This window comes from Nipponia nippon, unplaced genomic scaffold (genome assembly GCF_047370975.1).
Source record: "Nipponia nippon isolate SJK-2023a ecotype South Korea unplaced genomic scaffold, ASM4737097v1 scaffold_5, whole genome shotgun sequence".
Taxonomy (NCBI): Eukaryota; Metazoa; Chordata; class Aves; order Pelecaniformes; family Threskiornithidae; genus Nipponia; species Nipponia nippon.
The window spans coordinates 94,457,420-94,472,515 of record NW_028262369.1 but is presented as its reverse complement, the minus strand read 5'-3'; the positions used below and the strand labels follow the sequence as shown (position 1 = coordinate 94,472,515).

At 39.7% G+C, this 15,096-nt stretch overlaps 1 protein-coding gene across 1 annotated transcript in view; it reads left to right on the top strand.

Moving 5' to 3' along the window:
* The window catches only part of LOC148052391 (von Willebrand factor D and EGF domain-containing protein-like), a 188,148-nt gene that overhangs the window by 129,595 nt on the left and 43,457 nt on the right, over positions 1-15,096 (top strand). The window contains exon 21 of the mRNA XM_087731996.1: positions 11,046-11,921. Within this exon, the coding sequence (XP_087588122.1) occupies positions 11,046-11,921 (876 nt within the window). The remainder of the gene's footprint in view (positions 1-11,045; positions 11,922-15,096) is intronic.

The following is a 15,096-nucleotide window of genomic DNA, read 5'->3' as shown; positions in this document are numbered from 1 at the left end:
GGTTTCATCTCTGGAGCTAACTACAGGAGTAGGGACCTCTTATTGCCTGGAACCAATCAAATGATTTTGCTTCAAGAGATGACTGAAGAACATAATGGACTCCTTTCATCTCTTATCTAACAGAATTGATGAATTTGCATTAAAAAGATCAAGGCCCAGATTCCAGTCTCAGTTACACCAGTGTAAATCATAAGCGATTCCATTAAATGAATACCATTACCCTAATGGAGTGAGCTGAGCACTGTTCCTGGAAGACAGATCTTAAAACCTGTTAAGGTAGGCACATCACACACAGAACTTTTCAATACCAATAGGTACCAATAGGTGTAGGTAAAACGCACACAATTTTCAGCACTCAGAGGGTGCTTTGCAATGAGTAACTAACCAGTCTTGACTTGGTTTATGTAATGAGTTATGAGGTTCACTTGAAGGCAGGAATATTTTGATCCTGCAGTCCTTAGCTGTGAAGTTGTCTGACATCCTTGCAAAGAAGGCATAACAGAAACACAAAATAAATAGTAAATAATAGTCTGATTTGCCTCTGTGTGGTAATAGCTCTCAGCTATTCTTGTGGGCACCAAAACCGGGAAGCAGTGCATCCCAATGCTGTGGCTTCCAGCTCCTAGTTCTGACTCAGGCCATTGAAACTCTGTCCACAATTCATCTTTGGAATTTATGGTAGAAGTTGCCGATCCCTTTTGTAAATTATGTTTCAGTGTTTCTAGTTTGTGTATTTCAGGACAAAATGTACATTTTTTCAGACTGACCAGTTATGATGTAATGATGTCTCCTTCAAGGGGTATGTGATGAAATGGCAACTGAAGTGGGGTTAGAAATGCCACACAAAGACATTCCATTTAAATTTGGACTCATGAAAGACACAGTTTTGCAAATGGTATACCAGTAATCATCGCACAAGGCCAGGATCAGCCTGGCATTTTGGACATAAGCTGTGACCCTTTCCTGCCCTCTGAGTACGTAATTGCCACTGAAAATCCACTCCTGTACTTGTCAAGATAGAAAGGGAAGCTGAGAGTCTTTCTGATGGCTTTCTCCTCCTTAGGGATACCTAATAAAATATTAAGTATTTTCAGAAAAATATCAACAGAAGCCTGTACGGTATATGCTATGACCCAAACGTAACAACTAAAGTAGGCATGGTGGGAAGAATATGTTTAGATAATTTAAAAGATAAACGGTTTCCAGGTTCACTGATCCATATACTCTGTCAATCCAGAATTTGTTAAGTGCTTCCAATACAGATAATATATTTAGGAAATGATGTAGCTCAGCAATAGAAGACCAATGAAGCCCAAGCCATAAAACCACCAGGGAAGAGGACTCAGCTATATGTCATGAATAATATTTACATTCAATCAGAACATCAAGTAGAGATTACATTTCTCTCCTACGAAGAATGTGCCACCTTTTGCTTAAGCAATCACTGTGCCATCATGACTTTTAAGTGATAATAACAACTCAGTCTCCAACAAGTAGTTTTTTACACTGACAGAGTAGAGAACAAGATTATCTCCTCTTAAAATTTCCAAGCTCATTTAATCATCCAGCTATAATAGCACACAGCTTTTAAAGCAAGCCAACCCTGTTTCCCCAAATTTGATAAGATTGCTGTTTTGTTAAAGGCGCTTAGAAGCCTCTTAAAACTGTAAGTAACTCATGCTGGGCCAACATCCTGGCCCCATTAAAGCAACACAAGAGTTTTGCCACCAACTGCAAGAGCAAAGCAGGAGTTGAAGAAAAAGGATTCATAAGCAATGCAAAGCACGGTGCGGTACAGGGGGGAAAAATAGGTGTGAAATACACAGGCTCATCATTGCTCAGGACAAATTTAGGACTAGTTCCTTAACATCTCACTCTTGTTGATGAACAGGGACCTACAAATGTAGTGGCACTCACTTCACTGGACTTGCTTGCATAATCGGGTGATATTCACTGCCAAACCATGTGAATTTTGCCCCCAAACTTACACGCCACATGTATAGAGCTAGTTCATTTCTGAAGGGACACAGCAACAGCCTATAGCTAACACAACAAAACTGATCCTCTGGAATGCAGGAGAAAATGATCTCTCATGACGATAAACTATTAGACTAAAAATTTCATAGAATAGCCCAGGTTGGAAGGGACCTCGAAAGATCATCTGGTCCAACCTTTGATTCCTCAAAGAGAATTTCTCTCATATATTATGATGAAAATACAAAATGCTGTTGTTTTGTTTTGTTTTAATTTCTGTAGGACACAAGGGAGTAGAACCACACACTGGAGAGCACCACCAGAGCTCTCTGGTCTATAAGTGGTGGAACAGCTGATAAATCTTTTATATTATTAAAAAATAATAGTCCTTGCTAAGAGTTTCTCCATGTTAACACATGTTGCTTATGGTACCTATAGAATATTTTCTTAAAAATCTCAGATTTGAATCAAGCTATTGGTTTATGAAATTTTAAATTCTTCTTAAGCTAACATAATACCTCACAGGAAAGGTAATCCTTAAGCCTTCTCCATCCCTTCTCCCCCAAATGTCTCTGGTCAGTTCATAACTTCCCCCTTATATTTGTTTGAATGCAAAAAAAGGAGACCTGTTATCTTCTTCATAGCTATTTATGTCACAATGTTGAAGCCCTAAGTGACCTCGGCTTGCTTCAGAATTCTCGCTCCATTAAAAACACTAATTTCCATAATACATCCTCAGAGCCTAAGAGAGGAAAAGATTAACCACAACACCGTTGCTAGCTGAAGTGCCACTGTCAAGTGTCTCCACTTGCTCATCCTAATACTCTTTCAAAGAGAAAACTACAAACCTTATAAAGGCAAGTCTCATGATGTGACTGTCCCCAACATGCCACCATAGAATTCAAAGGGCAGAAATGAGTTTTGTCAAGAGCTGATGACACCTACATTAGCAGTGAGCTACAGCTGAATAACCATACTTCAGGAACTGTTGCATTAACAGCTTGTGCTGTTCAGGTGGAAGATAAGCTTCGACTTCTGCACTAATGCTGCTTGCTTAGTTTGGATTTAGGGATGCCGACCCCTCTTCTAAACTGCAACCTGAACTCAATGCACGTTGTTCATAGTCTTTATGCACAGCTAAATGGACACACCATTCATCATTGCTAACCTGCTGGCAATAATGAAAAACCCATTATGGTTAAACTAGGTACAAATCAGCAGAACTGACTAAGAACTGTTGTGACATACCATCTGAAAACTTATTATCGAAATTCCTTGCTTTTTGTTTTCTATATTAGAAAGAAACTATAGATAGTTGTCAATGTAATCAGTTGAAATTGTGGAGAATTCCATAAAAGCCGATTTCACTGAGGGTATTTATATGTGCTTATACGGTATTAAAATGGATTAACTACTGGTCTCCAGCAAGGCATAGTTCAGATTGTTTCTTGGCTTTCATATGTAAAGGAACTCATTTTTATGTGTTTACAGCCCAAAACAACATAATTATAGTTTTAGACCATTTACTTCTTGAATTGAATAAAAGGAGAATTTCAGTAAATTATTCAAATTTAAGCTACTTTTTCTTTGAAGAAATATTATGGATTTTCTTTTGAAGAAATGTTATGAACTTTCTTCATAATCTATTATTACAGTTCTAAAGGATTCTACATAGTTGTTTCAGAGAATTAGACAGGAATGCTTCAGAGACGATCTGTCTTGATTTAGCCTGTTTTGTATATGTCTATCAACCTGTTCAAGCCATGAGAGAGTCTGAAGGCCCAGGAGGCATCATCAGATAAGAACACAGTTTTTATTAATTTTTCCATCTCTCGCAGCACTGAGAAGAAGTAAAATATACTACCAATTCCTGAATAGAAAATATAATTTAGTTTTATGAACTCTATCTTAATGCTGTCTTTGTAGCTGCTGAAATAAATACAGTTGCAGACTCAAATAATTGCAGAAGGTAGAACACAAAGAAGAGAGGTAAAAGTTCAGACCTGAAAGACGGACAAGGGATAATGAAAGAAAAGACAATAAAACAGTTACGAAGGGGTTAAGTGGGTGATCCACGGTGTTTGGAAACGCAACCATACTTCTCTTTCGGGACCTGTTTTGTTAGCTGGATATTCAGGGAAAAGCACAGGAAGAGCACTTCTAAAAACTGCAGCAGAGAATTGGCTAGACCCAAGGAATAGAAGGAACATGGAAAGAGATCTAGTAACAAAGGAGCAAGAGAAGTGAGGCTCCTGTGCAGGGGGTGAGAGCACATCAAACGTTGAGTTTTTCTAACCCTTAGGAGAGAACTTTTCAATTAAATCTTGAAATAAGCTGGCAGGTAGGAGAGGTGTTTGAGAAAACATTGTTTGTTTGTAAAAACATAGCTGGTTTATAAATCTCTCTCTACAATCCAAATAAGACACTGATAAAGAAAAATATTGATAGAGGGGGAAAAAAATCCCTGTTTGGGGAGCATGCTCGTATCTTTGCAATCAGTAATTCTTACATCATTTTTCAAAACACTGTCTCTGGTGACCCTGACATTAAAATTTCTATTGAAAACTTACAGAAAACAATCACAAAAGTAAAAAAAGAACCAACAGGAGTCTGCAAACAAAGTGCACAAAATGCATTCTTTTCCTCAAAGGCCCATTTTTCTGTACAGATATCGTGTTCATCACCTTCTTGCACTGTTCTTGCACTTTGCCTGTCTATGATGCCTTGTCCCAAGAATCTTACTAACGAAAAGCTGATGGATACCTCCTTGGAACACAGATACACATATATTACATGAAAGTGTCATGTATTAGGATAAGTTTAATATTTAAAACTGTTTTGTTAGTGCCAGACTTGAGTGTCATTCTAGAAATCCATCTTATAGCCTGATACTAGTATTAACTACTCAGGACACCTAAAAAGGAGCCAGTCATTTAAATTCTATGGAGAAATCTGTCTTAAATGAATACAAACTAAGGCAGTATTAGTGCCCCAACTCTTTTAAGTTTTTTTGTTTCTCTTCATCTCTAAATTATAATGCTTTCTAATGAAAAATTTTTATGAATAGAAAAATATTTCACATAAGGAAAGGGCTATGCCTAAGCAAAATCTTTCTAAGCCATTGTTTTGGTATGTGTTGAGCATGAAAGGGATTATCTTTAAGTATTCCTTGACATATCTTAGATAAGACTGAAATTGTTCTCTGAGAACAGTTTCAGTAGTCAGTAATATCATTTCTACGTTCATGAACTGTTTGCTTCCTGATCGAGCATCTCAGAACCCCCATTTTCTTTAAATACATCAGTTAATGAATCGAGATGTCAATTATATTTTTCTGAAAACCTAGGGGCAAATAAACTATACAGTGATGCAAGCAAATGCGAAAGACCTTTAATGTGACATAAGCAAACACACTATCTCTTCTTGAGGTAATATTTTCTCATATACTCACATTGGATTTCAACATCCTAGAACTGGAATAGAATGTTCTTGATGGCAGAGTCTGGACCCCATGCCATTTGTGGGAATCATTTACTCTGAATACAGGGAGATTCATAAACAAAGTTTAGTGGATGAGCTGGCTGGAGATCCCAGGTTTTCTCCTCCACAAAAAGCATTGTGTTAGAGCAGAATGATTTTCTATTTCATACACACAAATCAAATTTGCATTGCAAATTATGAATGGTATTACTGAATTGTGTATGTGCAACTGCAGCCACATTTGACAAACAGAAGAGTCTGAAGCAGAGGAATGGTTATAATCAGAAGTGGCTGAGGGATGCAGACTCCATAGAATATTCCCTATTGCTCGTGATTTTGGTAGGTGAAGGAGAAGAAAATCACTCACCGGGTAGCAACATCAGTAACACAATCTCATTTTCTATCAGGCTGAAACAGAGCTCAGGGACAGTGAACTAGATGTTCACCTTTTCATTTCATCATTAAAGCACCAAGTGAGTAAATGTACCCATCACAGAAATGGTGGTTTGAGAGCACAGATTTTACTAAGACTGAATGCACCTGTACAGATGGGTACAGAGTTGTGCGACTGCTTTGCTCACGTGCTGACCTGTCTGGACGTAAGGCATGCTAGGTCCACAAGCTGCCTCGCTCTGTTAGCCCAGCAGAAGCCAAATAGCCTGGCTGCTTCGTTCTGGCTGCCTGTGCACAGCTAGTGGCTCGCACGCAGCTCCACATCGTTTTCTGATTCGCGAATCCCAGATCTGGGCACCTCTTGTATAAAACTTATTACTCATCTCCTCTATTTCCACATTTTTCAAAGTGGGGATTAACTTTTGCCTATGCCTACTTCCAGTGTGTTGTGCGCTCCTTTTACCTCACATCTTTTACAACACATTTGACTTTTCAAGTTTTGACATAAAAAATAGGTAAAGGATCACGAGCTCTAAGCTTAAGCTCCTACTTAAATTTATAATAATATCCCAATCTCAGTGAGTCTTTAAAATGTTTTTGTTTCTACAAAAATGATCCTGGAAGTACACCCTTTGTAAAATTTGGGAAGTCGAAGCTGTACCTCACTTAAAGGAGCTGAGGAATTTATTCTGGGAGCTACTGCTTGTGATTGTAAGAGAACAGACATCGGTGACTGGGAAGTTCAACCAGCATCTGAATGGGGGGAAATTCGGGATGCTTAAGGGGAAAGAAGGGAGAATCAAATCTATATTTCTGAATATTGGGAGAGGGAAGACATTGGGGTATGCTTGGATGGCTAAACAGAAGATTTAGAAATTAAACGCACTCTAACTAGAGAAGAAAGTTATGCCAGAACTTAATCAAATAAAATGGCAGATTAAGAATTGATGGAAAAACAGAATTTCCCTAGAGCTTCCTATTGACAGCTGCTTCGTTTCCCCTTTCTCACCAAGTAAATACAGAAAAAAAATATTAATGTGGAAAAGTAGAGAGAGAGAAATGGGATGATCCTTACTACTCTGGTAACAAGACTTCTTAGGCCACTGTAATTCTTCTATTCTTTCTTGACATTTTAAATAAGATTTATGTGCTGGTAGATGTTTCAAATTTTAAACGATGACCCACATAGTGTAATATGTCAGAAGAGCATTTCTCTGTCGACATTCTTCTGAATGAGAAATGTGCTATGCAGCATGTGCTACTAAATGTTAATAGCTCTAAAACTACACAAATTGTAAATTTATTGAATTGTGTTAATAATGAGATGAATTCTTAAACTATTCACACAATTGTGAAATAGTTGTAACCTGATCAAAATTGAAGGTGCCCATAATCCTCTGACCTGACAGGCAGAAGAGACCACGGCCAGATGATCTTGCTATGGAGAAGGAGCCAGTCTCCACCTGAGGAGTAGACTGGTTTGGGGCATTTTATTAGATTAAAGGAGAGAGGAGCACTTGAGATTACATGGCGATGCTTAGTGTCTCCCTCATGTCATTACATAAAAAAGTTACACCTACATTTAAAAACCAAAATGTAAGTTTCTAACTAATAGCTGCAAAGAGAAGCATGGCAATGAAAAGGTGATAGATACTCATGTTTACAAGAAGCTTAAGCAAGTGTCTGAGGTGTCAGCTGCTAGGTGTAGGTCAGGAGGGGGATGCCTCCATGGCACATAGCTTGGGAAGAAAGGTGTGGAGGTGGTCTAAGACCAGCAAAGACTTGGGTGAACGGCAGAGAGGAATATGGTAACCAACCTGGTCCACCCTGTCCCAGGCAGAGTATGAAATGTGTGCTGCTTCTCTGGGAACAGAAATGGCTGGGGTCAGAAGGGGATGTGATTTCTCTTAATTCAAGTCTGGATGTGGCCTTTTTCTGAATCTTTGTAAATGCAAAAAAATAACCAGAAACTCAGAAGAGAGAAAATATATTCCATTTCTCTTCTGTGTTTCAGAGTGTTAATATCCCACCCTGCGTTTAAGAGACTGTCGGGTGTCTTTGTTTGCGAACTGCTGTTTTCACTAGCTTATATACTCATTTTATTACCTTCAGAATGAACATGATCCTCGCCAACTACAGATATCTAGTAGTTCACTACAAAATGCAATTCAAGTGGGAGAAGAAATCAGAATTTGCTGTGCCTTAACACCACCATGATGACATTGGCAAGCATGAACCAGAAACTGGTTATGATGATTCTGATTTATGAGCTTAGTGCGAGCAGCACAAAAATCTGAAACACTGGGCGAACCGAAGCCTGGGGGGTTCTCATGTGGGGGAACTCCTGCACCACATAGAGGGAAAGTGTCCTGGTGTTGAGTTGGATGAGGGACGTTAAACTTCTGTCTTGGAAATTTGCCCTCTGTCACCTTTGTTCTAATCTTCTCCAGACAGTGGGACAAGAGAGGAATCTATCTTCTCGGGGCCTGATCCATCCCGGCATTACGCTGTGCTTACAGTGCTGTAACTCCATCGATACGAATGGAGCTCCTGCCATGCACAGCTGGAGCAAAGCAGCGGGTTCTCAGTCTCTTATCTACCTCTGTGAAAAATAAACTCAATCGTTCCACTGCTGCACATTTTCCCGTTAGTATAGGCAGAAATACTGACAGGTAGTGAAAATGTATTTTTGTACCGTCATATAACCTTGAGCAGTTTGCCTTGTCATTTTTTTGTTATTTTCATCCAGTCCAATATGTAATCATACAGTGGCATCACAGAGAAAACTAGATTCATGCAATCACACTTCTGCATTGATAATGGGTTATACATTTGAAGATATTGATCAACTGCAAGGAAAATAAATTGAAGTAATACAGGATTTGAGAAAGCTGCTGACTACAGACAACTGAGTCTGCAATCTTTTGGTATACCTCTTTGTTTTAGCTTATTTAGATATCTGTAAGACTGCAGAAAGAAATTTTCAGGTATTCAAGAAAAAATCTATTGTATTCTAATCCGAACTAAATTGCACAGTATCACTCTAAGTAAAAATCTGAAATAACGAAAGCTGAGAGGACACTCTAGTCGCCATATTTGAATGACGCCAACATTTTATGAAGTTTAGTGGCCTCTACAGAGTGAATGAGGGACCTTGATTCATATATATCATAATGAACAACCAACCAAAATGTATCACTACTCTTCATTGGTAGTAGTATTTGAGATGTAAAAATTGCATTATCATAAATACACTCCAACAGTATGCTCCCCCTTGCAGGGAAGGCTGAAGCTTATTTGCAGGATGGGTATATCACCTATATCATGTGATAAAGAAATAAAAGATTTCCCTTTCTCAGGTAGTCAGTCTGATCCCCTTCTTAGTTACTAAAATTTAGTTAGGAGGAAAACCCATTTAATTATAACACAGTGGAAGGAGCTCAAAGCTATAATCAGGGCTCATTTTGGAAATTTGTCAGAGAGGTCATTCAGCCCTTCCCTGTCATTCCTGTTGATTTCTGATCCTTGAATAGAATTTTCTCAAGGCAGTAATGATCATCTATTACTGATAATTTTCTATGGGGATATTTCTTTCATCTTTCTCTCATTCATTTTCAAAAATCCTTTGACTTCTCCTATCCTTCCATGCTCTTTTTGCTGATGTCATGCCTGCTTCACCATCTCTTTTCTTCCGTTCTGTGTACCTCATCATTTATCCACCTTACTTGGGACAGTAAAATCCATGTATTTACCTACTGCTCTACTAAATACCATGTATTTACCTACTGATGTACATAGCTTGATCCAGTACCATTGTAAAACTCCAAAACATTATGCTTCAGGGCAATAAAAACTCATCAGCCACCAGCAGAATGACACTGTTTATCAGCCAAATAAACACAGCTTTGGATGCCAGGATCTGCTTTGATCTAGTCAATGCTCTAACTTTCATTTCGACCTTTGTCAAGCATCTTAATCTTCTTCCTTGCTAACTATGGCTAATTTCTACATCAAGAGGAGTTTTAAGAAAGTGATTAATATTTATATTTAAAAGGAAGAGGTACATCCCGCACGGGGTTAACCCTAGAACCAAGTGAGGTTTTTTGTTCAGGATCCAATATATTCCATTTCCTATGGAGTGAGTATGCCAGAACAGGTTAAAAATAGCTTCTTCCATTCATTAGAGTCAGCAGATGGCCATTAATCTTCCTGAAAGTATTGATTCAAACTACTCGTCTCCACTTTCAAGGCCCTTCACAGACTACCCTCTCCCCATCTATCATCCCTCCTTACACTACTGAAAAGGTGGCTGGCTTTGTAACAAGTGGGTGACAGTTACAAACCAGCACTCTCTCCTACATGCTGCCCCTCACGTCTGGAGGGAGCTGTACACAGCATTAACAAAGCTTTTCCATTTGTCTCCTTTAAATGCTTTCCTAAAACTTTCCTTTGCCATAAGGACTACAAAAGCATTACATGGTTATACACTGATGTGGTGGGACTAGAGTCTCTCTAGGACACGATCGTGCCAAGGACCATCTTAACATTGTTTATTTCTCCATCTCCGATATCTGTCTGTCTCAAACTGCAATGTCTCATCTTACTCCTAGACTGCAAGAGCTTGAACGCAAAGTCTCTGCGTTATGTAGCAGAACATCTCCCAGCACACTATTGCAATATAGACAGTTAACGAGAAACAAATATTAGCTCAGGTGGTCAAGAACTGCAGGGTGCACCACGGAAGGGTGCACCATGGAAAGGTGCACAGTGCCAAAACCTCATGGACCAGTGTAAGCCCAAATTAGTAAACCAGCATGGTAAGTGTTTTTGGCTGGCTGCAATTTAACCTCTGTAAGCCCAGCGCGACACCTCATAGAATAATGCCTGACCTTCACTGAGACTTACTACCTTAGGCTCAAGGTTAAGCCAGCATAAATATATTTCATCTAGTTCACGAACTGCCACCCTGTAAGTTTCGGTCTTGCAGTTCCCTGTGCATCCACTGCTGGTGTTACCCGTAGCAGCCTGCACCATGTCACTTCTATGCCAGCCAGCATAAACATGCCCTTAGCATACAGGATAGATTAACTCTTTTACTTCTAGAACTGATGTTCTGTTGTTTGCTCATAAGCTCACTGTGGTTCCTTTAAACTCTAGAGCAGCAAATTTGGCTAATATATATCTTTCTTCTGCCCTAGTTTCAAGATCTTCCCAAAGCCATGTGGATTTTGCTGGAAGAGATATTGAAGATGCTAGAGGCTCTCCCCAGGAAGACGTTTTAAAGACATCAAGAAACATATATTCCTTTCTGTCCCAAACTCAAATTCCAAGACAAGAAACAACATACTTTTTGGAAAGAAACCCCACAGTCATTAACACTCCACCCCTTACAATGAAAAGGAAGACATCGTCAGCAAAAAAACCTGATATGGAGTCCACAGCACCTGAAGAACAATCTTTTCTTGAAAAAAGAAGTGATACGCACACTTTCCTTCTGCACGAGGAGCCAGACCCTAGAGCCACAGCAGTCAGTGTCACAACCCACACCCCTCTCCATTTTAAACAATACAAACCAGGTACAACACGGACTGTTCCTTCTCATCGCAACACAAATGCAAGTTCATTCTTTGCAAGGCCACATGCTGTTCAGCAAACTCGTTCCAAGTACAGCTATTCTCCCAGGAACTGGCCCGGTCGAGTTACTGTCTCAAAGACTAAACCATCCCAAGATTTCCCAACAGAGCAGCAGAGACCATCTCCTTTGGCAACACGCCTCACCTCCCCTTTCCATTTAATAGGTTCTTCCCTTGATACAGCTCCCTGGAGTGCCAGCGTCCCACCAGGGTCTGCTCCCCAAGCAAGGCTTCCAGCACAGGCCACAGCAGCCAGAAATGTGTACAACACAGCGATGGATCGTGTGGAACTGCCAAAAACCAGCGGTGGGATGCATCAGAAAGTCGTTTGCGCTAATATGCCGTGCTTTACTGGTGTGCAGTGCGAGCCCGACGAAGATGGAGGATTTAAATGTGGGCCTTGTCCCGCTGGATACAGCGGTGATGGAATTACATGTGAAGGTAAGGGGGAAAATCCTCTTTCAAATTCTTCTGTAACTTCAAATCTAATAACTCCCCAAAGTGAAAATTAATTTTGATTATAAATTTGGAGATTTCTCTAGCTGGGATCATTCTGGTTTTCAAAGCCAATTATATTTCAAAATAATAGAAAAATATTCTGTAACTTTGAAAAAGCTCTTTCCACTTACAAAAATGACAAATTTATTTGATAATATCTAATCTATTGAAACCAGGGACAGATTGTGATCTTGCTTGCCCTTGCTTAAGGCCAGATTCATTCTACTGAAATCATTACATTTGAAAACATATAAAACTTCTGTGGGAAAGAGTAAAATTGACTCCATTTCTCTATACAACACATATTCTAGGAAAAACTAATTGTTCTACTACCTTAAAAATGACTTTTAAATATCTATCTAATATCTTAAATACAAAACTGAACTTGTCATCTGAAATGTATAGCACCAGAAGGGCTTTCACAATATATTGACTTATTTATTAGACAGCTTAGAATACCTCCCTAAAACAATAGTATTATGCACATTGTTGAAACAATGAATTCCCTGACTTAGCTATCATTAATTACACCCTTTGTTGAAATCCCTCTGATAAGTTGATATCTTAATTGGCCTTTCACTACACAAAGCAAAAGTGTGTGCATCATTTATTTCTCTTTCATGTACGGTTTCTTGCGCTCTGCACATGGAGCAGACAGGCGTAGGGGGGTCTCTGCTGCGCTCGATGGTAGACCTCCCGGGGACAACCTGCTGTGAGCAAGGCTTTGTGGGGGTATAAAGCTCCCAGCAATACTGCAGCCCTCTAAGCTCAGAGCAGTCCTGGAGATATATTACAAAATGCATAAGAAAAGGTTACTATAATCTTGGGTGCTGTAATTTTTGCCTGTTTGCGCATTTCTGAAATGCCCCTTCTAAAGGACTTAAGGTTACTTGGCATGAAAGACCCTATCTTTGACCCCTGTTTTATACCTGGAACAGGAAAAATACCAAGGAGCTCCTAGTACCGGGAAGCCCAAAGCAAGTTTGATTGCAGAATGGCCTCCCCTCAAAGACCAGGCCCATGTACATATGAATATTTATGAATACGGGCATACAGCTGCTTTGTGTATAAGTATATTTAGTATGCCCATCAGTATAGTCCTTAAAACATAAATCTACCTCTGCCTTTTACTCTCTCGCAAGATGAGATGTTTTCTTCAATTACTGGTATTACTGAAAACCTCTCTGGAGAGTCCTTAGGATGAAATACTTTATTACCAACATCATTCTCTGTCTCCGGGCTTGATGACATGATACACAAACATCCGTTACTGGTCTCTTGTCACTGACCGTGTCACCTGACTTAATAATGAGCCTGTCTGTTCCCTGCTTCTGCTTCATCTCGAGCCCCCCTGCGCACCTGCGAGCACCTCCTGGAGCGTGGCCAGAAGGGTGAAGAGCACCCATTGTACCTCCAGCCGTTGATGTCTCTCCCCATGTCAGATGCAGCTGATTCATCATGACAGATGAAGCTGAAAGATGAGGATGATTCCTTGGATTAAGGCCTGTCGGAACCTCTGCTATCAGCTCCTCACAATGCCCCCATGATTGTACCGACTTCCCTCAAAACAATAGTACCCTCTAAGAACAGGAGGCAGCAAAACTGAACAAGTGATCAAAGCTTAGATGAGACCAACATTTGCAAAATCTTCAGGCTTTGATGCAACACCTGTGGCAAGTGAGCAAAAATGTCGACAGCCTCAGACACTATTGATAGTTGTCACCATCTTATTTAATATCAAAATTCACCGAGATAAAAGAAACAGCCCATCAGTAGCAAGTTTTAATACCTGTGGAGCTTGAGGGGATGTGATCTTTCTTTAATAAGAGTGTCTGAAAATAATCTAAGATAATAAATACTTTACTGAGTTATATTTATCTTGTGACAGAATGTAAATTTTTTTTCCAGTTGTGCAGTTCAAAATCAGGCTTTGAGGACTGGTAGGGAAAAAATAAGCATCATCCTGAAAGAGAATTTCTCTTCTAAAATAAATCATACCAAATTTTATTTCTGTAATATTCTTATCCCTTTGGACAAGCCCTTCTGTCTCCCTGTTATGACTGAGTTGGAAGTCTCTTCCCTCTGCTCTGTCTTCCTCCTTTGGGAATCATAGGCTCACAGGAGTCCAGGCTGGAAGAGAGCTCTAGGGATCATCAGGTCCAGCCTCCTATCTTCTTTTGGAAGAACATAGCTAGATGTCACTGTGTTCAGCTTACATTCGGGCGCCTAAACCGAGATATGTTCAGGTGCTTTTAGCAATTCCCGTTTAGATCACTCCCTTCACTACCAACAACTTTGTCATCTGTAAAAAGTAGGACCTTGCTTTTACCCATTTTGCTTTGGCTTAATAAGCATCACAGATTCTTAATTCTCTTGCTCCTGGCTAATTACTCTGCAGATGAGCTGAGATGAAGTAGTTCCTCAAGGCTTCACTCATCACTCCCATGCCTTTTCCTACAGCTGGGCAGGTTCTCAGCTTGTAGAGCTCTTTCACCTTCCTGCACAAAGGCAGTATTGCCATTTATTAGTGGCCTAATGTTAAGACTAGTCTGCTAAGTAGGCAAGGCCTTGAAAAATGTAATTTCAGAGTAGCATTTTGGAGATAGCCAACATCACCTACACAATAACAAAAAATAAGCAGGAGAAATAAGGCCTACTGCAGTCCACTGGATTCTCCCATGTATTCTCTGGCAGAGGATGCTCGCTGGCCTTCATGGAGTCAACTTAGCGAAGAGTTCCTCTGGTGATGAGGGAGGTTACTAAATGCATAATTTCCACTCCGAGTGTCCTTTTCAAGTATATATACCATAAAACCAATGCACTACTATGGTACACTCCTAGCAGTTTTACGGGACAGCACATACCACCTGCCAAAGCACACTGCAGAAATGCCGTAACACTTACAGAGCTTCAAATATTTCAGCTCAGTATGCCAACAGAATAAAAAACTAGTACTTTGACAATGCATAACTAGTCCAAATAGGATTGTTTTCAGAATGTTTCTGATATTTTGTCCAGTGTATTACAAGTGGCACATGTAACGCAGCACTTTGTAACATTTGAGGCTAATTCTCTGAAGTATTTGTTAGTGTTGTTACTCACCTTAGAGCAATTACTC